The sequence below is a fragment of the Anoplophora glabripennis genome, unplaced genomic scaffold (assembly GCF_000390285.2).
Source record: "Anoplophora glabripennis isolate ALB-LARVAE unplaced genomic scaffold, Agla_2.0 scaffold1931, whole genome shotgun sequence".
Lineage (NCBI taxonomy): Eukaryota > Metazoa > Arthropoda > Insecta > Coleoptera > Cerambycidae > Anoplophora > Anoplophora glabripennis.
This window is the reverse complement of record NW_019418004.1, coordinates 1-25,534: the sequence shown is the minus strand read 5'-3', so window position 1 is coordinate 25,534 and position 25,534 is coordinate 1. Positions and strand designations below refer to the sequence as shown.

General features: G+C 31.7%; 3 protein-coding genes across 6 annotated transcripts; 2 read left to right on the top strand and 1 right to left on the bottom strand.

Moving 5' to 3' along the window:
• The first annotated feature begins 86 nt into the window (after positions 1 to 86).
• LOC108916790 (squamous cell carcinoma antigen recognized by T-cells 3) lies at positions 87 to 13,281 on the top strand. Of its 2 annotated transcripts, XM_018723089.1 has the most exons (5): positions 87 to 330; positions 447 to 714; positions 2,104 to 2,793; positions 4,522 to 4,770; positions 12,047 to 13,281. In XM_018723089.1, exons 1-5 carry the CDS (start codon positions 256 to 258, stop codon positions 13,165 to 13,167), a joined length of 2,403 nt encoding a protein of 800 aa, XP_018578605.1. In that variant the 5' UTR covers positions 87 to 255; the 3' UTR covers positions 13,168 to 13,281. The 2 variants fall into 2 exon arrangements, with proteins under 2 accessions (XP_018578605.1, XP_018578606.1); XM_018723090.2 differs by lacking the exon at positions 4,522 to 4,770.
• Positions 13,282 to 14,215: 934 nt separating this feature from the next.
• Positions 14,216 to 18,050, bottom strand: LOC108916793 (homeobox protein TGIF2). 3 transcript variants are annotated; one of them, XM_018723093.1, is made up of 3 exons: positions 17,675 to 18,050; positions 16,507 to 17,128; positions 14,216 to 16,448 (listed from the first exon to the last, which is right to left on the bottom strand). In XM_018723093.1, exons 1-3 carry the CDS (start codon positions 17,688 to 17,690, stop codon positions 16,187 to 16,189), a joined length of 900 nt encoding a protein of 299 aa, XP_018578609.1. In that variant the 5' UTR covers positions 17,691 to 18,050; the 3' UTR covers positions 14,216 to 16,186. The 3 variants fall into 3 exon arrangements, with proteins under 3 accessions (XP_018578609.1, XP_018578611.1, XP_018578608.1); XM_018723095.1 differs by having other exon boundaries at positions 17,902 to 18,050; XM_018723092.1 differs by lacking the exon at positions 17,675 to 18,050 and adding an exon at positions 17,326 to 17,375.
• A 432-nt stretch (positions 18,051 to 18,482) lies between these two features.
• LOC108916792 (CCHC-type zinc finger protein CG3800-like) lies at positions 18,483 to 24,157 on the top strand. Its single transcript, XM_018723091.1, has 2 exons — positions 18,483 to 18,664; positions 23,485 to 24,157. Exon 2 carries the CDS (start codon positions 23,492 to 23,494, stop codon positions 23,942 to 23,944), a length of 453 nt encoding a protein of 150 aa, XP_018578607.1. The 5' UTR covers positions 18,483 to 18,664; positions 23,485 to 23,491; the 3' UTR covers positions 23,945 to 24,157.
• Positions 24,158 to 25,534: the final 1,377 nt, after the last annotated feature.

Genomic DNA, 25,534 nt, shown 5'->3' with positions numbered 1-25,534 from the left:
GCGGCGTACTAGTTCTCTTCTATTATCTATTATATCTGTTTCCGTGGCTAGTGTACTGAATACACAAACAGCGTGTAGCTGAACGCGTCACAAACCCAAACCCAAAACCCAAAAAATTATTTGTTTATTTGTTTATTAGTGGACAATTGACGTTTGCTGTTAGCTGAGTAACTTAACCTGTAAGTTTTTTTATATATTTTGTGCCACTTTTTGATGATTTTTGGATATCTGTTGTAATTTTATACTTTCAAAAGTATGAACGTAAACGAGATATCAATGGAGGTTAATGAGCAAAGTGATTCCAGTAATTCAAGCGAAGACGAAGACCAGGTATGTATTTATTTACTTTTTTATATACATATGCTCATTCATTTCCTATTCAAGACATAACAGAAACTACAACATCGCTTACATTTAATACATCCCCATTTTAATTTTGTTTTCAGGAAATAGTGAATAGAGCTGAAGAATTAGAAAAACAGATATCTTCTAACAAATATCTATATGACTCTCATGTCGAAATTGTTGAAATATACCGCAAACTGGGTGATCTCAAATCATTACGTGAAGCTTACCAGAGGTTTTATGAATATTTTCCACTTACACCAAAGTTGTGGCTAGATTGGCTCAGGGATGAAATTAAAATAGCACAAACACCCGAGGAACATAAACATGTATATTCCCTTTTCGATCGGGCTGTAGAAGATTATTTATGTAAGAGTATTAAAATATGGACCCCTAAAATTACAAACAAGTCTATTCAAGAACATTTTTAAATTTAACTTCTAATAGCTGTTTTACATTGACAATTTATTGATGAATAAATTGACGGAGTTCTTCAAGAATTAATTCACGAATGTATTGGTAAACAGTGTGGCTTTACACTGCTACAGACTGTCAAGTTTTTTGACGCATGAATCAGTTCTACCAATGAATCAAAGAAGCAAATAAATTTCAAAAATGCACCTTTCCACTCATAATTGAAGTGATACAACAGCGGTACCGTTTTGACACATATTATATAAATATTAGTGTTTGTAAGTTACAAATCAGTAAAAACAATGCAAAACTATTACGACGCCACAATTATTTACATATTCCACTAACATAACCTCATTACTGATCTGAGGCTGGAAATCTGTTGGGTTGGTATTTCCGAACTTCACGAAGAAATTGACAAAAATTATAACATGCTCTAATTCGTCAAGAACTTGATGAATAAATTCATGAAGTTATTTGACAGCAGATTTGGGGTATTACACTTGTCCAATTTCTTGATGAAGCGACTTCATGAATTAATTGATCAATAAATTGTCAATGTAAAACAGCTAATAGCAGTTTACCTATGTATTTGTTATCAACTAAATACATTTAAGAATACAAAAATGTATTATAAAGTATGTTTAAAAAATAGCATGCTAAATTCCCCGTGTAGCAAAAAAATAGAAATTTGAAGATACTTACTAAAAAATTATTAAATCCTGCAATAAAATTACTGATCGTAATATTATTTATTCCGATAACAAAATAAAACAAACATGAAATTATAAAAGCAAACGTAAAACAGTGTCAAAAATTAAAAGAATATAACCTTCAAGACCTTATTATTCAAAGAGATTGTTAATCTTGACCATTGTTTGACAAACTGTTTATCTTTTATTAGAAAACGGTTGACATCCAGGCATCCAACATTTTATTTTGAAATTTTCAGCAATGAAGTATTATTCATATACTTAAATAATCACAATATAATAAGAGTAATAAGACTCAATCAAAATTATTATAACTATAATAGCTGTCACAATAATGAAATTCAGTAGATTATGTAAATGTAGTTTAAGTTTTTAGATTTAGGGAAGTCTCTGAATTTGGCCCTAAATCAACAATATAAGGGTTAGAGTGGCTCCCAGTAGTTGCTTGGGTGGTTGTTGGATGGCTGCGGACCGACACATAAGAGTTTTCTGTATATGTTTCCTTTCTTTATACTTGAAATTTACTTCATTAATCTTTTATATTTTAATACATTTAATAAGAGGTATACATTTTTATGACATTCTTATTGGTGGTATTACTCAAAATTTTTCAGGAATTATGTATTTTTAGCTGTTGAACTTTGGATTGAATATGCTCAATATTCCATTGGAGTAAGTAATATACAAACCACTCGTGCCATAATAGAAAGAGGCCTTACTGCAGCCGGCTTGCATGTAAGTGATGGTTCTTTGCTATGGGATACTTTAAGGGAATTGGAGCATGCACATATTTCTCTAACAGAAGAAGGCAGTGAAGAATGGAAAATGCAACTTGGTAAACTGGCTGACGTTTTTAAAAGACAACTTTCAGTGCCTCTTCTGGGTATGGAACAGACATATCACGAATGGCAGGAGTGGTATAAGAATCTTCCAGAGGGATTAATAGACCCAAAACCTATTGAATGGGGTTATGAAAAGGCATTGAAAATAGTCGAAGATTATAAACCATTTGAAGAAAAACTCTTAGAAGCCAAATCTAATGAAGAATTATTTAATACCTACAAAGAATACATACAAATCGTAAAAGACCCATCTACTGGCTTGTGTTTATATGAAAGAGCGGCTGTGACATTATGCTTGATTCCAGAACTTTGGCTTGATTATTGTATGTATGCTTTCCAGTTGGGTGAAACTGCTTTTAAAATTAGTAGCAGAGCTTTAAGAAACTGCCCTTGGAGTGAAGAGTTGTGGATTACCAAACTGAGGATAATGGAACATTTGCAAAAGGATGAAAAAGAGGTACTGGCTTGTTTTGAAAAAGGTAATCAAAATTATTTTACATTTTTTTTTTTTATAAAGAATGCCAATCCAAAACTCATCGACAACTAATACTTCATTGTTCAAATTGCATTTTAAAGTTTTGATTTACAACCCTTAATGTAAAGGGGTTTTCAGTATAAGTTACCAGATTTTGTTAGTAAATGCAATACAAAGCAAATAAGAAAATTATAATATAAGTATGTGTAATAATATGTAATATGATCTACCAGTGGCGGCAATAAGGCACCGCAGACCACGTGATATGGGGAGGCCCAAACAAATAACTGGAAAAGCGAATATTTTTATACTATACCTACTTAGTTTTAAATACCAGTTCAAGTTTTTGTATTAATTGTGTTAATTATGAAATTTGATTATAATAATGTGTAGTAGCGCAAAATACAAAGTAATTCTATCTAATATTGTATAGTTCAGTATAATGCAATACAATGCCCCATAATGTAACTCAATATTGTTTGTAATATGAAAGTTCGTTATTGGATAAAATTGAACTATAGTTAATGAGTCATAGATTAACCTTTATAGGTTATGAGTCTATATGTCTGTAAGTGAGATAAAGACATCCTTATTCTTTGCTGCTTGTTGATCAATAGAAACAAAGTATCAGCTGTGACAACCAAAAACATTCCAATAGTAAACATACAAAATGACAATTAAAAAATTGTGGTCTCTACGAATAATTTAAAAATAAGAATTATTGACTTATGAGTTGATAATTTACAGTTCGATCAGGAACAATTCTGAAGTGCGTTCTCATACTCCGGATTATAGTTCACAATGGTACTTTGGAAGTTTTAATTTAGTATCTAATTTCGCATATCTGCAGATACAATGACAATTCCACAGTGGTTTGGGAAAATAGATTCTGTTGGTGAACTATACTCATGGGGCGACTGTTTAAAAAAGTTTTGTATGATTGCAAAGTTGACCGGCGATATAGAATCGTGGTACAAGTACCAAACAAACGTTAATTACAGTTGGGCGAACTAGAAAGGAAGATTAATTCGTGCATTTGTTGATAACAAAGGTATTGTTGACGAATTAAAAGAATTTGTTAATAAAGAGCGTAAGCATGATGAAGATGTAGTTTCTTTTAATTATTCCAGTAAACATTGTGACTTATGTAGATATCTGGTTGTGGATGTCATTATAGCAATCATAAATAATAACTTGTTAAGGACCAATGCCCAAGCAGCTGGATGTAAAATTACAGAACACCTGCTTAAATTCTTAGTTATGTCCATCTATAGTTCTTTCAGAGATGAACATATTAAAAAAAAACAAACCGTTCACTAGGAGTGACGAGGCTGATGAGCTAAATCAGAAAGTCAAGTGTTTTGTGTGCAATAAGGTGAACCATAAACCTGCGGATTATTTTCAAAATGTTTAAATGGTGCTAATAGAAGGAAATGTACATTATATAAGAAATTAGTACACAAAAAAAAGAAACTTATTTTTGTCTAAAGTTAAACACTACAGACTCGTCAAAAATAATAAAGATATTAAAGTTTATGTTGATTTTAGCAGTGCTTGTAATATCATGAAATTACATAGAGCCATCATCCTTCAATTATTAATTGATACAAGCAACTAAATAAAGATGACGATTGTTAGTATTGATTGATCAAAATCTAATAATTTTTCCCTTATGATAGGTGCTGTAATTGTGTATTTACTAATCAAAGCTAAAGGAAAAATACATTTTCAGGAATTTCAAGTATATCTCCAGCACACGGTTTAGAATTATGGTTAAGTTACTTAGAGTACGTCCATAGGAACTGCAAAGATGTGGAGAAAGAAGATAAACTGTTTTCACAAGCCATACAACAGTTAGAATTTGAAAATGATCCCTCTTACAAATTAAGTAGATGGCATGCCCGCATTTTAGCGAAGAGAGGAGACATATCTACTGCACGAAAAATATGGAATAAAATTGTCCGATACCCTCAAGTCAAAGGTATCATATTTATTTTTAGAAAAAGGATATTTGTACAAGAAGTACCTACAAGAAGAGTTAATTTAAGTAAAAAGTTGCCTATGAATGTGGGTCCAATAATGTTCAATCGAAAAGTTGCAGGGTGAAAGGAGCACTGTTAAACACATTTTTTAAAATACCTAGTTCCAAAATGGCTGGCTGGCAAATGAAACTTGGTATTTTGAATTTATATTAGAGGAAAAACTTCTTAAAGTAAAATGATTTCCTTAAACGAATACGTTTATACTTTATTGACAACTTTTTGTAACTGCAACCGGAAAACAAACATCATAATAATAATCTGTCAGACTTTTGTTTTCCAAGAGTAACTAAACTTTTCATACGATTATTATTGTTATTTAACACCGGCCCTCAATTGAAATGTATTATCATCATAAATAAACATAATACATACAATTGCTGAAACATGAACATTATAATGTAAACTGATTAACTCAGTTAATTTGTCAGACACATTATTACTAAATCACTGGCTTAACAAACTTCGCCTAAACTTGCGGAATTTTTCTTTTCCCAAAGCCTTAGTAAATATATCGGCACAATTTTCATTAGAACTAACATATTTACATTGTAATTCTTTATTTGCATGAAGATGTTTAATGAAATGGTATTTTATTTCAATATGTTTACTTCGCTTTGAGTTTTCAAAATTCTTAATCATTGAAATTGCACTAAGATTGTCAATATTCAATGTAACTGGTTCACATTCACCGAACTCATATAAAATCCCTTTTAAATTAATAAGTTCTTGAGCTGCTGATCCCGCTGATATATACTGGGCCTCCATGTATAGGGCTACACAGTTCTGCTTTTGAGAATACCAGGCGATTGGATTAGAGGCATGAAAACACACAAAACCGCTTACACTTTTTCTAGTTTGTCGATTACCTCCCCAGTCTGCATCACACACACCTTCTAAAACACTTGCAACTCTTATAGTTGGAATTCTACATACTGGAGCATAACTGAATTCTTCTCTAGCATTAGGTACTTTAAAGCCTTTAGCAATTAATCGTGCTTTTTTCGTACCATCTTCCTTTATTTTAAAAATCCATCTTCTCTCTATCGCTTTTTGACCTTTAAGTAACTCTACTGGAGTCCATGTTTGTAATTCTTCATGCGAATTTAATTCTTTACTTATCACTTGTCGCCATTCTTCAGATTTACTTGCTTCTGTACATGTTTTTGTTTCTTCTTCCTCTGATGTTTTGAGTAAACAATAAGCTGAATATATTTCATAATCATCTAACTTTTTTGGTATTTTTATATTTCTTCCTGATCTAGTTGTAGTGTCAACCATTGGTATATAATTTTCATCTTCACTCAAGCTTTGGTCACTTCCCTTTTGTTCTTCTGTCATTTCTTGGTCTTTTTCCACTTCAACTGTACTTCTGCTATCTTCTCTGGGCATATAGCTATTTTCTTTTTGGCTATTTTCTTTGTTCACTTTGTATTCCATAACACTCTCATAAAATCGTATGTCTCGGCTTCTTATAACTTGTCCTTCATTTGGCAACCATAGTCTATAGCCTCCACCACAATATCCTATCATAACTGCTTTTTATTGTTTTTGGATCAATCTTGTTACCCTTTGGTACTAAAGTATACCATGCACGACAACCAAATATCTTCAGTTTACTGAGATCATTTCTTCCATTCCATAATTTTGATGGAGTTTGTCCTCTGGGTAATGCCGATTGTAGGTGTTCTATTTAATTCGTATGTAGAACATTTAAGAACTTCACCCCACAATTCTTTTGGAATGCCAGAATCGATAATTTTTGTTCTTAACATGTTTAATAGTGTTTGATTCATTCTCTCTGATTTGCCATTAAATTGGGGACTATAAGGCATCGTATACTCTAATTTTATACCTTTCCGTTTACAGAAATCTTTAAAGTTATTCGATATAAATTCTCCATCGCTATGTAGTCTAAATCTTTTCACTTTTGTATCATATTGTCTCTAATTTTTGAACATATTCTATCAAGTTATTTTCCGCTTCATCTTTGGCTCTTAAAATCTTGACAACTACAAACTGTGAGTAGTCATCTAAAATTATTTGGAAGTATTTACCTCCATCAAATGTGTTAGGTGTTATCGGCCCACAAATATCACTATGTATCAGTTCACCAATAGCGTGTGAAATTCTTTCATTGCTTGCGAACGAAGATCGTGTGGCCTTTCCTTCTACACAAGTTGAGCATATTTTTTCAGACGATTTAATTCCAAGCTGTAGTAAAGCGTCTTTTTCAGCATGACCTAGCCTTCTATATATCTTCATCTACTGCAACACTGCAATTCTCGTTTCGACTTGTTATACTGTCGACGTTTAATAAATACAATCCATTATATTTTTCACAAATTAAGACAAATTTTTTACCACTAATTGTAGTTTTATCTTTTCCAACTGTTATCTTATGGCCTTTAGCTGTCATTTTTGATGCAGAAAGAAGATTATGTCTTATATTTGGAACAATTAAAGCTTCAATATTTATATTTTGTCTCTGACATTTAACTTTTAATGTACCTGATTTGTTTGCCTTCAAGGTTTCACCGTTTGCGATGTTAATTGACACGTAGTTAGGTAGTGTTTTGATATGATACATATCTTTCTCTAGATACTCTTGTACAAAGTGATTACTTGCTCCAGTGTCTAAAACTAACCTAATTTTTCCTTCCATTTCATTACATATGTTTCCAGCATATAACACTATTGGTTCTTCAACTGTGTGAGCTTCATGTTTCGTATTTATTATATTTTCATCATTTTGATTTACGTAACTTCTGTTCCTTATATAATGATGATTTCTACCTCTAAAATGTCCTCTTTTTTCTCTGTATGTGCCTCTATTTGTGTCTTTATCTTTCGGGAAACGTTCTGGGCACTGTGCCCGAAAATGATATTGACTGCCACATGTATAGCACCCCTTTATTGTTGCCTTGAAGCTTACTTCATTAGTTCCTTGATTCTTACTTTCTTCACGTGACTTGAACTTAATTTCTTCGTCTAATAGCCTAGCACAAAATCCAATTTGACATCTGATACTGTCTCTAACGCTGTCACTGCTGAGTCGTATTTCGACGGTAAAGATAGTAACAAATGGCACACTTTGTCACCTTCATCAATATTTGAACCAAGATCCTTTAGCTCTCTGATTATTGTCAAATTTCAAGAAATGGTCTTCCAACTTTTCATTTATCCCAAGCTTTAAACTGAGTAACTTTCTCCATAAAGATAGTTTTGTAAATGAACTGGATCTGACGAATACACCTTTTAAAGCTGCTATTTGATCTTTTGCATATTCACAATCTTTGTGAACTCTGTGCTTTTGCATCAGCCTTATTAAATCTGCTCCTTACTTCAGTTGTTGTATTATCTCCTGGTGGTCCTTCCAAGGCTTCATTGCACATTTCCCTTTTTAATATGGCCACTATTCTAAAATGCAAGTTGTTAAAATTATTTGCCTCTATGATAGGCACTGTAACACTGTTGAATCCCGCCATGATTTTCTTTATTTTAAACACTCTTCCAATCTCAGTTTTTTGCACTCTATCTCTTACTGTATACGTTTTCAGTTTTTCTCCAACAAGATTTCTTCTGGGCCCATAACCTTTTGAATTTATATTAGAAGAAAAAGTTCTTAAAGTAAAATGATTTCTTTAAACGAATACATTTATACTTTATTGACAACTTTTTGTTTTCCAAGAGTAACTAAACTTTTCATACGATTATTATTATTATTTAACGGGTACGTTTTTAAATTATCAACTGCAATAATCTCATGGGGAAATTCATGTTTTTAAAAAAATGTTTTTTAACCATGTTCATAGGAAACTTTTTGCTTAAAATTATATTTCCTACCCCATGTTTTAGTTTGACATATATATCAGAAAAACCCTGTAATATACTGAAAATTATTACTTTGTGATAAATGTATAACACATTTATTGGAGCTCAATGTTCAGAAAAAAATCAATTCTAGTTTAGCCATCAACTAGGTACTTAAACTGTTTTAAAACATATTGGAGGTTTAAGATCTTGTAAGGATGTACCTAATTTTAATTTTTTTCGGGTCAATATTACTTGAAATATTGAGTCATAAAACAGACCTTTCCACAATCACGTGATATTTGGCAAAAAGTAACTAATAGTTCTTTTGTTATTGAAAAAAAAGTGATATTTTCGTTTTCGTATTGGGTCTGGGAAAAAGTTCATAGTGTTTTCTTAGTAAAATTTAACTGGTTTTCTTATAGTGTGAAAATGAATTTATTTAAATCAAATATGCTCCATTATTATCAACAATGTTTGGCCATTTTTTGGGTAGAGCCATGATGATGGAGTACAATCCCGGTATACCGGAATCCCGCAAAAGATTTTAGTACTGATAAATCAGGATTGCATGAGCGGGATTACAAGGAATATCCCCATTACTTGCTGCCGTTTCTGTGCAACTGCAGACGAACCGATCGCCCGATCTATTCATACTCTTAAGGTGGGCATACACGATTCGACTTGCTGGACGGTCAACCTTCCGGACGCAAACCTGGAAGGCTAACCTGTACTCTCGGCTACAGCATGCACATTATTTTTTAATGCTGGATTTTGTTCAATTTTACAGTAAGTTAGCGAAAAGGTGTAGACATGATCTTGCAATACGATCTTACTTTAATTGGGGTGGCATTTGCTTTGTTGCCTAAAAAACAGAAGATAAAGCGCGAACATTTTAAAAGGGTAAAACAGTGGTTAGTAAATCAACAAGTGCAATTCCCATATGCACTTAATAAACAAATTACGGCTGGAATCTCACGATTATAGGAATTACGAAAATACATATAAGGAATTGCTCAAACTTATTTCTCCATTACTTAAAAAACAAGATATTATAATGAGGTTTGCTATCAATGCCTATGAACGACTAAGTAACTCTCCTCAGGCATACAGGTACGCGAAAAGCATAGCTGGAAGGCAAAATTTCAAGCGCTGGCGCTTCAGATGTTCGGGAAGCCGAGAGTTCAGGGCAGGCCTTCCAGCCAATATACCCACTAACGTGTGCAGGTTTTTTACTTTATTGACCCACTTTTTTTGTCAGTTGGAGTAGTTAAATTTGATTGTATTATTACAGGTTGTGTTTTAAATAATTTTTTTAACACGTAGGTGCTTTTCTACTTTATAGTATGTAAAAACACTATTACCATGGCATGTGTAGTGTACAAAGGATTTAAAAGTTCAAGTCCTGTCTGGGAATATTTTCTTAAATCAGACGATTCACAGTCAGCGAAGTGCATAATATGTAATTCTATATTAAAAACTATCGGACTATCAACAAAATGTTTCCATGTTCACTTGAAAACTAAGCATTCCCATATTAATTTGACAACAAATGTCACTCCATCGACTAAAATCCTACATTACCAACATCAAGTAACAGATGTCCTTTTGTCAAAAAAAACCTAAAATTACACATTTAATAAAAACAATTAAAAATTAAAAACTAATATTTCTTTACCATTTTCAATCTAAATATAGAAAAAGCCAATATTGCATATCAGACAAGTGGGATGCAGCAAATACCAGAATCCCGTAGGAGTGTAATCATTAATCTTTTTAATACCGAGATTATGACTTTATATCGGGATTGCACTCCCTAGCCATGATGCCATCGGTGAAAAACTTCTGTGTTTTCTTAATGAAAAACTGAATCAAGTGGTTCTCACAAGCTTCTTTTGGAGCCAGCTTAATTCCATTTTGAGTTCTGCAAAGATTGGAACAAGTGATAGTCAGGGGGTGCTATGTCTGGACTATACAGTGGATGCATAAAAAATTCTCAACCAAGCTATCGCAATTTTTAGTACGTCATTAAAAAAACGTGTGGTCGAGCGTTGTTATTATGACAGACCATACCTACTATTCAATTCGAGCCATTTTCTTTCAATTGCCTGGCGTAATCTCTCCGGTTGTTCACAGTAGAGTCTACAATTGTCTAACCAACTGGAAGTAGCTCCTGGTAGATGATTTCCTTCCAGTCCCACCACACACACACACAGTATTACCTTTTTCAACGTCAATTCTGGCTTCGCGAATGCTTGTGACGGCTCACCATTCCTTCTCCACGAACTTTGAAGCTTACGATTGTTGTACGTGATCCATTTTTCATCATCAGTTATGACACGTTTCAGAAATGGCTCAATTTCATTACGCTTCAGCAATGCACCGCAGATGTTAATTCGATCTATCATGTTTTTTACGCTCAACTCATAAGCAACCCATACATTGAGACTCTTTTTGTAACCAGCTTTGTGTAAATGGTTTAAAACAGTTTTGTGGTCAATGCCTAGCTCCATATCAATATCGATACTGCTGATATGCTTGTCTTACTGGACATTTTTCGAGAATTTCATCAGCTTTTTCACTTATTGGATGTCGGAAGCATGACATCTTTCACATCAAAGTTACCAGAATGAAAGCGAGTCAACCATTTCCGAGCAGCAGATAAAGTACATTCACCATTCACAGCATAAATTTTTTCACAAGCCTGCGCAGCATTCTTCCTTTTGTCATAATAAAAATTTTGCAAAATATAACGCAACTTTTCATTACTTTTCTCCATTTTTAAATGCAAACAACTTTCAACCGCTGCACCAATTTCGATGTTTATGCAAAGTAACACTTCATCTTTCCAAAAATCGTCTTATTTTGTGATATTATATCATTAACTCAATTTTTTGTACTAACCTCAGCAATTCTCTGTATATTATTAACTCGACTATTTCAATATATGATCCAGTGTCAAATAAAAAATAATAAAAAAAAAATAAAATTAAAATTAAAACATTAGTTAAAAAAATATTGTTGCTTTTGCAATGCCTGCTTAAAATTTTGGTATTTAGTTCTAAAACACCTGTAAATTTATTTGCATGCCATGTTTCGTCCAAATAAGTCCAAAAAAATAAATGTTGAGATATAATAATGCACTTATAATGGGTATCAACGTATGTTTAGGCTGTAACCTCTGTTTTTCACAATTCAATTTTTTTTTGTGAGGGCCAATTCATTTAAAACATTAGTAACAGTTTTTAAAAATTTTATTGGGTATTATTTTATGCAGGAGAATAGAACAGCCGAACAAAAACTTGAAAAGAACATCAGCTATCACTAAACATGATTGTCCCTAATTTTAATATATGTTCAAATATTTTAAAGAAAATGTGATTTTACTATCCAGCACTGTTTTAGGTACAGCAAGTATTTGGTTGCAATATGCAAACATGGAAAGGCAGTATGGTGATTTCAATCACCTTAGAAGTTTATTTCAAAAAGCTCTATCAGTTTGTACAGATTGGCCTGAATATGTTTTCGAAGAGTGGCTGATGTTTGAACGTGAATTTGGGACATTAGAAACTGTTTTAAAGTGTATAGAAAAGAAAAAAAGTATAAGGACAGAAGCTCCAATTCGGCAACAAAACGAGGAGTACCAGAATTTTGAGACAATTCCATTAAAAGGCAAAAAACGCAAATATGACAGTGGTGAAAAAAGTGTTAACATCAAGAAAGTTCGGACCAATAGTGAATCACAAAAAGAGAGCAAAGAGAAAAAGGAAGCTCCACCTCCTGTCACTAATAAACATATTGACAAGGATCCCAAAACAACAGTTTTCATTAGCAACTTGCACCCAAGTGTTGGGGAGGAAGAGTTGAAACAACTCTTCCCTAATGCCACTATTATTAATTTAGTACATGATCACAAAGGCAAATCACGATGCTATGGTTACCTTCAATTCTCCACCGAAGAAGAAGTTATGACAGCCTTAGCAAGAGATCGTGTGCCTTTAGACGGCCGCCCAGTCTTCATTTCAGAAATCAAAACTGACAAAACTCAGAAGAAACCAGTATTCAAATACGAAACAAAAGCTGAAGCAAATAAATTATTTGTGCGAGGATTGCCAAAAAATAAATCAAAAGAGGAAATAGAGGAAATATTCAAGCCTTACGGTTCTATAGCTGTGCGGTTAGTTTTACATAAAAATGGTCAACCCAAGGGTCTGGCTTATGTTGAATTTGAAAATGATGAGGCGGCTAAGAAAGCCTTGGATGCTACTAATCAAATAACGATCGATGGGAATGTTATTACAGTGGCAGTTAGCGCACCACCACCGAAAAAGCCAAGCACCAGTTTTCCTAAAAGTAACGAACCGATCCGACACGCAAGGAGCCGATTGCAGGTACCATTGGTACCGAGAGCTTTACAAATAAAGAGTGCTGAAAGTAACGGAAAAGAAGCAACTGGTAGTACTGTTACTTCCAACAAATCACCTAAAAGTAATGCAGATTTTAGGAAATTATTACTGAAAAACTAGAAATTAAGTTCAAACAGAAATAGACGTGTTTATACAGTAGAATTTTATTTTCGATTTTTATTATAAATGTTGAATTTAAAAAAAAATAATGTATAATGTGTTCAGTATAATGAAATTAATAAAATCCTGATTTTTGTAGAAGAATTTTCATTTTTAAAAATTGTAATATTTGTTTTTAAGGAGGTTTATCTAATATGGAATTGACAAACGCATATTTATAAAAAAAATTAATATAAGCTAACTGAAAAAAAATTCATGTTTTGACCGTGTATCTCGAAAAAGAAAGCCCGGAGAGAAAAATGGAAGAGAAAGAGTATGTTTCTTTTTTCAAGACGAATTTACAGTTTTCCGTTGCGACACTTATTTAGGAACACCCTATATAAGTCACGCTGGGAAATGTTTAGCTAATTTTCCCAAGTGACTTATATGACGTAATACACGAGTGCCATACAAAATTTTATCCAACACTCGTAGAACTTCGTTTTAATAATAAATAAATGTAACTTAAGTTGTCAATGTTAGAAAAAGTAATTTAACAAAATGAATGTATTTTTAAACATTACAAAGAAATGTCATGATTTCTATAACTCACTAGTGGGTTATAGGCCACATTATTCCTTTAAAACCAAAGAAATTATAGTATCATTATATACAAGTGTTGGATAAATTGTCTCTTATATGATGGCACAGTCTGTCTGCTACTAGTATTTTACTGTTACTACTCCAAAAAAATAGTCCTTAGTGTTTTTTCACATTAAAATTACTTCTCATGATGGCGATAGCGGTGGCGTTTGAATGTAACATATAGAAACAAATGGGTCAAAGTCAAAACATACATGTCTCGGTACGAGTGGCTTTTATATTCAAATATAACGCCACCGCCATCACTACCATGTATGTATGTGCAGGCCTTAAAATTCATTACTTTTACTCTTTATATTTCTTTGATATTTCAAACTATAGCAAGGCTACCATTAGACTCATAGAGTAAATGCATGAACACATTTTGTTCTTTAAAAACATGAATTCTCAATGAATAAAAGGCATGTTTCTTCTTAAACATCTTTATTTAACAATTACGTACCTACTTAGGTAGATATATACAAAGGATGACGTCTAACCAAATTCAAAGAATTTTGGTTCTATTTCAGCATTCATATTTACTGGCAGTGAGCATTTCAGCATACATATTTCTTTCTTCCGATTATTTATAAAATTTATTTTGAGAAACAAATCGATTAAGTTGTTCGTATTAAGCTAAATTATGCCCACACTGTTGTACCCTATTTTCAATATCAATTATGTTGAGATATAGTTTAATAAAAAGTAGTAATAAGTTATTTACAACCCAAATATTTGACAAGAACATTTTTTTTTAATTTTAATACCTTGGATTCTAATGTTAATAAATCTTAAAAATATTTATGAAATTTTATAACTGAATACCATTATTTACTTATATTGGTCCCTTCACGAATTAACAAATATGAAATTTAAAAATGTGTTGAGCTTCCTTTCAAAAACGTTCTCATTTCACGAAATGATTTCATCAAAGTTAAAAAACACATTTCGTTAAATAACCAACGGTTATTTCTTGCAAGCGTATCAGAAAAAAACATAACAGTTCTAGTTTGGAAGAAATATGCATGCCAAAATAAAACATAAAATTCTATAAAAATTTGAAATTATATACACTAACATTCGACTTGACTGTCAAAACAGTCTTAAATTAAATTATTACACCATTACTCTATGTAAGTGTCGAGAGTCAAATTATATAACATACTAGCTAATACAGTTTGTCTCTCACAAACAATAATTTTCAATTTACATAGTTTACAAAGGTTTCTTTTATTAAAATTGTAATATATAAAAGATTTCTTATATTTAACTGTAATAATATTCATGTACCATCTACTAAGAAACATTTATGATATACGATATCTTGAAAATGCAATAACAGGTACAATTTTTTAATTCATGACACCTCAGATCGTTTAAATAAGTACAAGGAATTATCTCGTCAAAAATTTGTATTATCTACTAGTAATTAGCCAAATAAAGTACGTCACGGCTAAAACTGGTTCACTGAAATGTATAGTTAGAGCCGATTTTATAGTAAACTAAAATTTAATGGAGCTTTAAAGCATCGTCCCAATATGTTACTATTATTTTTATTTTAAAATCGACTTTAGTGTGATTATGAAATCGGCCCTTGATGCATTAATTTATCTACAATAATGAATAATAGGTACAACAGTACTACAACATATATGTGATATAAATGATTAAAATCATTCATATTCACTGTTAAATGCAGTCTAACATTTGAAATATAATGAAATTATATACTTTTATTGTAAAAAAATTCAATTCCATTAAAATTCAAGATAATCAACTTTTGAATAGTGTCGGCTATTAGCAAATTTTCTCAAATCATTAAGTTGCCTTCTTCAACGGACCATTTTTATTATTTTGACAGAAGTTTGGATTATTTGATAATTATCAAAAACATTTATCCTATTTTACTATATAAAAAAAAATCAATTTAGGAAAACACGCAATAAAAAACTACAAAGCCACAGTTTGACAATTTTCATCAAACTTCTGCCAAGACAAGTTTAACAGTCCCAATACAACAAATTGACGAGACAATTATAAAATAAATCCGACGAAATTATTTGGCTAAATGAAAAATTGAAAATTAACGATATATTCTATTATGGTATTAATATCACTCTTGCATTAACTGAACTCATCACATACTAATCATTAAAATGTGTTGACTAATGTTAAAAACTAAACACTATATTAAGAAAACAAGAAACAACACGATTTTTAACTTCATAAAAATACATTTTTACAATAACAAAACGGTTAAAAATTTTATTGGCACAAGTATTTGCCAGACGACTGGCAAAAAGGGAAACTGGTTTGTTATTGTAAAAAAAGGGATCTTTTTGAGCTCTTATGTAAAGCAAGGCACAATTGGCATAACAGTGGCAGACACTGTTGGAGGCTAAATCTGTGTATCTTCTTGCTCCTTTTCTCTCTGTCTTACAGCTACGGCCGTCTCAACTAGCAAATACAAACATTTGAACTTATCTTTATCTTCCCCTTCATTTGTGAGGGGGTCTGAATTTAACAGGGGATTCACTGGATGTGCCGGCATGACCTGCACTTTAGGATTTGATAACGGATGTGGCAGCTGAGGTAAGTGAGCTAATTGAGGATGAGGAGCACTCCAATAGTCATTTCCAGCCACTTTTTCCTGAGGAGATCTATAATAAAATTTAATATATTACATCTAAAAATTGAAAAATAATAAAAAGCTCTTACCCTCGATTAGCAGGGTGACTTGAATCTTTAGCCACTCCGTATCTGATAACGGTCTGCCATGGTGTAAACTTTTCTTCTTCGCTTGGACTCGAGCTCTCATATTCGTTGGGACTGTCTTCTTCGGACCGATACATCAACGTCATACTATCGTCATAATCGTGATCCAAACGTATACGTTTTCCACCTACAGTTTGTAATTCTCCATTCCAATTGGCTGTTGGCTGCTCTACAATATTTCCTACACCAGATAACTTCTTGCCTCTTCTGGAAATAGTGTAATGCAAAGGATCGTGGCCTTCTCTTCTAATCATTTCAGGTAATATTCTTCTTCTGGCATTTATAAACCAATTACACACTTGCAACACTGTAAGATTAGCCTCCTGGGAAAGGGTAAGTTTTTCTGCATCACTTGGGTAAGCATTGTAACGATGTTCATAGAGCCACCGCTTCAAAATTTTCACAGAGTGTTTTGGTAAATTGCCTCTACGTTTCCGAACAGGGGTACCAATAGCATGATTAGTCATATTTGATATTTGTACTTGCGGTAGGTGATCTTCATGTTCATGATCCGAACCTGATTCATTATCATCTGTACTACTGCTGGACTGGAACCTTTCCCTGTCTGTAAAAAAATTATTCATTTTATCTAATAATGCGACTTGCACACAGGCACAAGATTAAATAAAATCAGTAAATAAATTGTCATAACAACAAGAAACATGTGAGTTTAGTGACAGACAGTTGAAGTTGACAAAATTCTTTGCCAACTTTGGCATTTACCCGCGCTTGTATAGAAAATAGTTTCTTTAGTTTACTCACAGATTATTTCAGGAAACAAATGTTCTGTTGCCATCATAACATTATTGTTAATAACGTAATTCAAATTCAAAACAATATATTTAAAATTTCTTCAAAATCACCATAAAAGTTATCCAACGAATTTTAAACTGTACATAACAAACACGTTCAAATGACACTTTAACTGACAAATGACAGAAATGGCTACCTCGTGGTCGCCAGAAACCGCTTAAAAAATAAAATCAAAATATGAATTAATACAAAAGTTCAAAAGTACTAACTGTTTCTAAAAGGTTCCGCGACAAAAATGGAAATTTATGAGCTGAGATTAATTATGCATTACTTAATTTAAATAAAATAGGGTACTTACGAACTTTCATTTTCATAGTTGACAGCTAGCGTCAAACGAATATTTACGTAACAGCCTTTATTTACAAATTATTTTTATCTATTTCACCTTATTTTTAAAATACAAAAGACTATTACACTTTGTTTTTATATATGTATATTTTATATCCGAAGCAAAACTAATAAAAACGACTATGAATGAAGTATCGGCGCCGCACGTTATTAGAAGTCAATATAGAAATAACATACCCGGCATTTCTATTTTTCCTCTTCACAGGTAAAACAAAACAAATATATACACCAAGCTGTATTATATACTTAATTTAAAAAACGTATACAACACGAATCAAAATAATATTACTAAATATACCAAACTAATTGTCACGCGTGCTATTAAATGACAGTTTATGGCGGTCAAACAAGTTGACGGCTTCGAGACCTGCGTATTAACTACAACGGTTGTTGTTATTTGATTCAAATTTTGATTGGACAAGAAGCTGACCCGAATAAGTTTACTTCCGTTTTAGCAAAGGCGCCATTTTTTAAACTATATTGTAATAAATCTCCAAAAATCAACATGTTTACAAGAAAAAATATTTTCAAACCTGTTTTGTAGAAGCTTATAAAAAATAATTACAAAATTATCATGATTTATTAAATTATTTACAAGATAATTGGTAAATTGTTGTCTGCTATAGTAACAGTTTAGGACTACTTTATGACTTATTTCATATATATTTTTTGAAAATTTGGCGCTTATTGCTATAAAAGGAAACGGAACTGCTAATGAAAGGTCAAATGCGTCAACTGTTATGCGCCATTGTCAATCTGGCATTTAATGCGCGTAGTACCGGTTTTTCGTCTTCTCTCAGTTCTCTCACATATTTTGCAAGTGTTTTGTTTTCTTGTAACATATTTGACTCGAATGTGGCAAAATTGTAGTGAATTTCATTTATTAATTACATCCATAAGTATAGCAGCTTACTTAACAACTTGAAAAAGGATTTTAAAGGTAATAGAAACGTCCCCTTTGTTTCTTAAAAAATGTGTTAGTACAAAATGGAAAGGCTCAAACACGTGGACTATTTTAGAATTGCATGTTGTTGCACTTGTTTTTAGTAAACTTTATTTTAATCTAAATCTAAATAATTCTTTATAATTTCTTAACAAAATTATAAAAATTCTAGAATGTATAAATATTAATTTTTTTGATCAACTTTTAATTACACAAAGTAATTTTAATATAATCCAAAACCCAAATATAATTTAATATTTTCAATCTTATACCTTTTGCTTCCATATCTAAAGACATAAATTCATCTGCTTTGTTTGTATTCTAGTACAACAAAAATCCAATACTCTTAAATTATAGGTATTTAGAGGTGTTTGATCTTTGATTTTTTTTTTCTTAAATTATATAGTGTTTACTTTATAGGTTAAGATATTAATTACTATTAAAGATATCTATGAATTTTTCTTAGCACTTGGATACGTCATGTAATTTACACTAAAAAATATGTTCAAAGGACGAACAATGAACAGATGAATAAATACCTACACAATTGAACAATATAGTGCTCTCAAAAATAATTTAATTATTTAATTATATTACTATGAATATACAGTATGTTGAGAAAGATTCTAATAGAGGTAGGTCAAATATCAAGATATTTTTAAAAACTTGTTCCTCATTGCATGTCTCCAGCAATTTTTATTTGGAAAAAGTTACTGTATTTTCTAAAAAAAAAATGTGAATTTCTGATCCTACAATAAGAAATTCTAAATAAATATAAAAAGAAATATCTAGGTACTTACCTAATATTTTTTGTCTTAGCTTCTATAATTTTTTTTGCTATGGGGTATTTTACCACCTCTGAAACCAATTAAAATATAAATAAGCCCGCAGTAAAATATTTTTTTTTAATTTTGGACATTACAATAATTAATTGTATAGGAGTAGTAGTTAGCACTAAAGCAAAACTACATTCTACAATATGCACATAATGAACTTATGATGGTGCACAGAATTTTTTGTATTATAACAGCATTTATCAGCTAAATAATATTTAACACATTTAAAATGTTTTATGTGCCTCATTTCCTTTAAATAAGAAGGAAGTTTGTTAAATATTTGGAACCTCATATTGGTTGGTGAGTAATACTTGTATATTTACAAAAAGGTGTATTTGTCTAATTTTATGAAAGATATAAAAGGATCTTTACAACAATCATCATAAAGCTGAACATTAAAATGTCACCTAGATGTTGTGACCCTATATATTTTTTATATATCGCAGAAATTTCGACTGGAACTACATATTGTAGCTCCTTCCATGCCATATAACACAAGAGCTCTTTTCTCTTATTCATGATTTCAGAATCATAACGTGTTACGATCCGAAATCTAGCAACCTGATTGGTTTGCATCGGATCGTAACGTGTTATGATTCCGAAATCATGAATAAAAGAAAAGGGCTCATATGAACAGCTTCATTTATTAAACACAACATTTCAGCATTGAGGTTATGTACCATTTGAGTGTTGTGTTGATGTGTCATGTTGATATCGTGTAACATCATGGGAATACAGCCTTTAACTTCATTTCCTGTTCTGAAAAAAAAAAAACAAAATTTGTGTTATGTTTAAGTCAAATGTATATAGGAACAGTGTGAGGTTAGTAGTATGTGACAAATATTGTGTATAAGAACAAACTCAATTCTGTTTATATTTTTCAAGAAATAATCATTCTGTAAGCAAAATTTCTTGGACATTCCTTCATCATTTAAGAACTATGTAATTAAATTTTGTTGATCAATTTGATTTAACTATTATTTTTGACATATCAATTTTTTGGTTTTATTTTATATCAGATGGTCTTGATCTTGAGTAGAGTGTATCAGTCTTTGGTCATGAATTAAAACTCGATAAGTTTCACATTTCCAAAAATTTTTTGATGAAAACTGAAATAGGTATAAAGGTTATAAATATTGCAGTAAAGATTACATTAGTGTTTAGATTTAGATTATATTTCGCTACATTAATTTTCAAATACTTCTTTACTAGATAGACTCGTCAAGTCTTAATCACTGTAACTGTAAGGGTTTTATTTAAATAAGTGAAAAATAAAAATAAATTTTCTTTTATATCTGAAAAAATAGCAATACACTTATTGCTTATAAAGAAATAGTAATAGTTGCTCCTAAATTGGTTTGGTTTTATTTCTGATGTTAAGTGGTTGAGGGGGCCAAAAGACAGTACCATAGGCATAACTTGTTAAAAATTGCCAGCCAATCCATTATGTTCCTGGATCTTGCTTATCATTAAAGACAGACCTATCAAGCCTTATACAGCAGAAAATAGTGGTCATGCAGTACCCATAGGTTCCTCAGGAAAAAAAACTGAATTTTAAGTCGACTTATCTTAATCCAAAAATGTTTAATTTAAAAGTTACATGGTGTTAAAATATTACTTTTGAAATGGTTTATCATTAACATCTGGCAACCGACAAATCATGTCTTTTTCAAATTAAGTACACATTATAAAGGAGCAGAGCGCAGGAAACAAAAAAAAATCAACTTCAAACATTTTATTGTAGATATCTGATGAAAAATATAAGATTCCATATGCTGCTACGAAAATAAAAAAGAAGTTAAGTTAAGAAGTTACTAAATTGACTGTATCAAGGAGACGAAAGACTTTAGCACTTATGTTTATATAATCTTGTCCCTTTAAAGTAATTAATCTATTGTTACAAAACATGTTTTTACTGTAGGTACATTAATTCATCACAGGCAGAAACTGTGAGGATCCCAAAAAAAAATATTTTCCTAATCATTTCAAAATTGCACAATTTATTCAAAAGTTCATACAAAGTTGCTAAAATCTGCCTTGCGACATAGTCAATTTAACATATCTTAAGCTTTAAGATATTTCAAATCAGCAAATTGTATCTTCCCTTTTTACTTCACTTTTAAGAATGATTGAAAGCATCTTTGTGTGGAATCAAAGAATCATTCAAAAATTCAGTCATTTTAGTAAAAAAATCTGAAAATAAGGAAAATATTTCCAAGAAGAGGCTACCTTTCTTTCCCCATTCGCCACTGCTGCAAACATTTGGAAATGATTTTTATTGCTTCCTGCGCCTTTTGTAGCAAATTTGATTCAAATATATGTTAAATATCGGATGTTAGTGAAAAATCATTTGAAAAGTAAGGCTTAAAATACTCTGTAACTCTCTCTGTAACTCTTTTGAACAAAGCGTTTTTGAACTGAAGTCACTTGACAATTCAATTAATTTTATCTGAGACCTTATATAGACATAATTGTAAAGCCATCTGCGGTCTGTATCTGTATTTGTAACATGTATTGCTCCGATACAGTATCGACTCACAATGTGTACGCTAAGTGTGTATCGTACTGCGATCATCTATATCCACAGTGTTCGAAGAACGTTCGTCGTAAAAACATGTTGTCTCCATACGAATCTATTATGATAGCTTATATACTAATACATAATGTATATAATGGAAGATTCCAAACGTCCATGAAGATTTTGGAAACATATTTTGTACAAAGAAAGAAGCGGGGTTGCATTATTTTCAGATTTTAAATTTCAATCAGCGGACATTACAAAAATTTTACACGCATGCATTCTTCAGATTTTGAATATTTAATTAATCTGGTGGGACCAAGAATTCAAAAAAGATGTACTAAATTTAGAGTACCTATTTCAGTGCAAGACAGATTAGCTGTGACGGAGTTTTTATTTTTTGGATCCCACGAAATTGGGGTATTTTTGTACTCTTCGATTAAATTTAAACACTTTTCTTCACTCCATCCATGGTCGCACCCAAAGTTTGCAGAATAACCGCAATGGTGATTGATACACTGATACATACTAACTTGTGCTCCCACTACGAACCGTCCACACTACTGCTCCGCTCCTCTTGGTGTTCGCGTGTTTACCAACAGACACTCGGATCCTATGACTTTACATTTTCTCTCCTACAGTGAAAAATAACGCGGAAAATAAGGGGCATGTTATATAATTTCTGAAAAATAATATTCCATATGATATATTTTCAAAAGAAATAAAATAGCCATATTGCTATGTTGAAAGTGGAGTTCTATTCCTTTTTCAAGAAAGGTACATAGGAGTACAATCAAGAAACATCAACTCTTTCAGGCATAAGAAAGTGATAAATGAACCATTAAATTTCTATTAATATTGCACAGTGGCACAAATGGTGTACCACTTATCACAGGTCATATATCTAGTTGCATATCAACATAAAATATAAACAAATTCAGTTACCATGCCATTTACAAGCATAAAATAAGCAGGACCTAGTTATTCTGCCGAAAAGGTCACATTAACTTAAAACAAAATTGTGAAATAATAATATCCCAAAGAAACAGTCTGTAATAATTTATTTGTGGCATTTTTTTGTTACCTTTTATTTAATTAGGTATTTCTGCTACACTAAAAAAGAAAAAATAAATAAGAAGAAAGATTTCAATGGATTTTAAAACAAAGCACTTTGAGCAGAAATGTACTAAAAAAAAATCTGTAACTAGTTGAGTTATATGAAATGTAAACTTTTTGTTGCATTATAGTTATTATTATGTCATCTTCCTCATATTTCTGGTTAGCCAAAACTAAATTATTAAAATCAACGCTTTCACTGATCATTTGGTGCAAAGGGTTAATTATCTATTTTTTTCCTTTTCAACAGAAATACCCAATGAAATAGAAAAGAGTCACTAAAAATGTCATAAATAATTACTGTATACGTTATCTAGTCATTGTTATTTTTGCAATTTTTATTCTAGGTTGAAAATGAGTTCAGGAAGCATATGCTACAAATGTAACCAACCTGGACACTTTGCTAGAGAGTGCTCACAGCCAGGTGGACGGGATGGGGGTGGCAGAGGTGGTTACAACAGGAATCGTGAAAAGTGCCACAAATGTAATAAAATCGGGCATTATGCTCGTGACTGCAAAGAAGATTCCGCTCGTTGTTATCGTTGTTATGGTGAAGGTCACTTTGCCAAAGACTGCCTCCAGAGCCCTGATATGCCATCCTGCTATAACTGCAGAAAACCTGGTCATATTGCACGCAGCTGCCCTGAGTCTGGTGGTATGGATAGAGTAGCCAACGACACATGCCACAATTGTCAACGGCCAGGTCACATTTCTAGGAATTGCCCGGAGAATACGAAAACTTGCTATTTATGTCACAAACCAGGTCATCTGAAGCGAGATTGTCAGGAAAATGATTACAGAAAGTAGTGCCTGATACTACTTTTTTTATTCATTTGTTGTATTTTATATATATATAGGTTACAAAAATAATTGTCTGTTTTCTCAAAGAAAATATTGTTAAAATATGTTTCTTATTTATATTGCAAATTGTTTTCTATGTGTTTTATTTTTGTAGGACTAGCAACAAAGTTTTAAATGTATCCCGAAATACAAAAGTAACTATATAAAATATTGTGATGATTTGATGTTTTTTTTTTTGATACCCTGGTGAATTTGGAAAACATTTACAAGAAATTCAGCAATTGCATAATACAAAATAATGTCGCTTTGAATTTAATTTTTATTGATAAGCAGAACTTGTTAAATATAAATAATTGAATTTCTGCTTAAAATAAATGTTTAATCTTTTAATATCACTGCTGATAATCAATAATAAAATGATTGTCAGTACAACTGTTTTTCTGTTTTTTAAGTTATATATTAAGTTGTGATAAAGATTGCTGACTAGAAAATGCAAAACGAAAAATAATAAATATTCGAATTTTAAAATTTATCGTATTTGAAGGCAAAAATATTTTCGGTATTCAACGTGGCAACTAGCAACTCGATAACACCGCTGATGCTTTAAGATATTGATTAATCTGGAAAAATTGCATTGAACTATAGCTACATACAGCTAAAGAGCGTATTTTAGCGACTTTTAAATTGTTTCTGCGGAATTTATTTTCATAATTTTTGCGGTCATGTTGCAAATTACGAGAAACCTATTAAAAATCGGACAATTTTCTAAACTGCTATTAGATGATTAGATCTGTACTGATTCACAGAACAGAAACAAGAAAAATTTAAACTGACGGCTTGTTGACCACAACACAAGAAAAGAAGGTATGCTATTTTTTGTTACACTTAGGATAAAAGTAGGTTTAAATTTCAGTAGATAAAACTAAAACCGATATCAAAAGTACAGAAGCTGTGAAACAGAAGTACGTATTTCGGAACAGTTTATCCCTTTCCTAACAAAAACTGGCGCAAGGATTCTAGATCTTGGCTTCGGCCGCGATCATCCCTATATTATAGGCTTTTTTCGCGAGTGAAGTCGTATGTTGTAGTATGTATAGTATGAGTGAAAGAAGAGATTTAAACTACCATATGGCAATTAAGATCAAAAGAGATAGTAATAATAACTACAAGTCAGATATTCACCAATATTCAGTCGCTAAAAAAAGCCTTATATGTTTTGTGGTCATCCCTACCCATAGTTCGTAAAAATGCCGGTCGAGTAATAGACAGAAATTATGGGCGTGGCTTATCTCATACTATGTCACAAAATTTCTAACCTTTAGGATTCATGTTTGTTTACGTGCGACTTCACTAGTAATTTTGCATTTTTCCAAGTATTTAAGTAAATCTTTCATAGTTGTTTGGGTATTTTGCAGTAATTAGTTAGTTACTGATAATAGTTTTTAATAAGTTGATGGTGTAGTGCATGGAGACTAGCCTCCATGGTGTAGTGTTTAATATAAATCATTAATTTACCACGTAAAAATTCCAGGAGTGAGGCCGGTGTCCCATGCATCCGAAATCCGACGATACGAAGGTCCAAAAGTGTTCCTATTG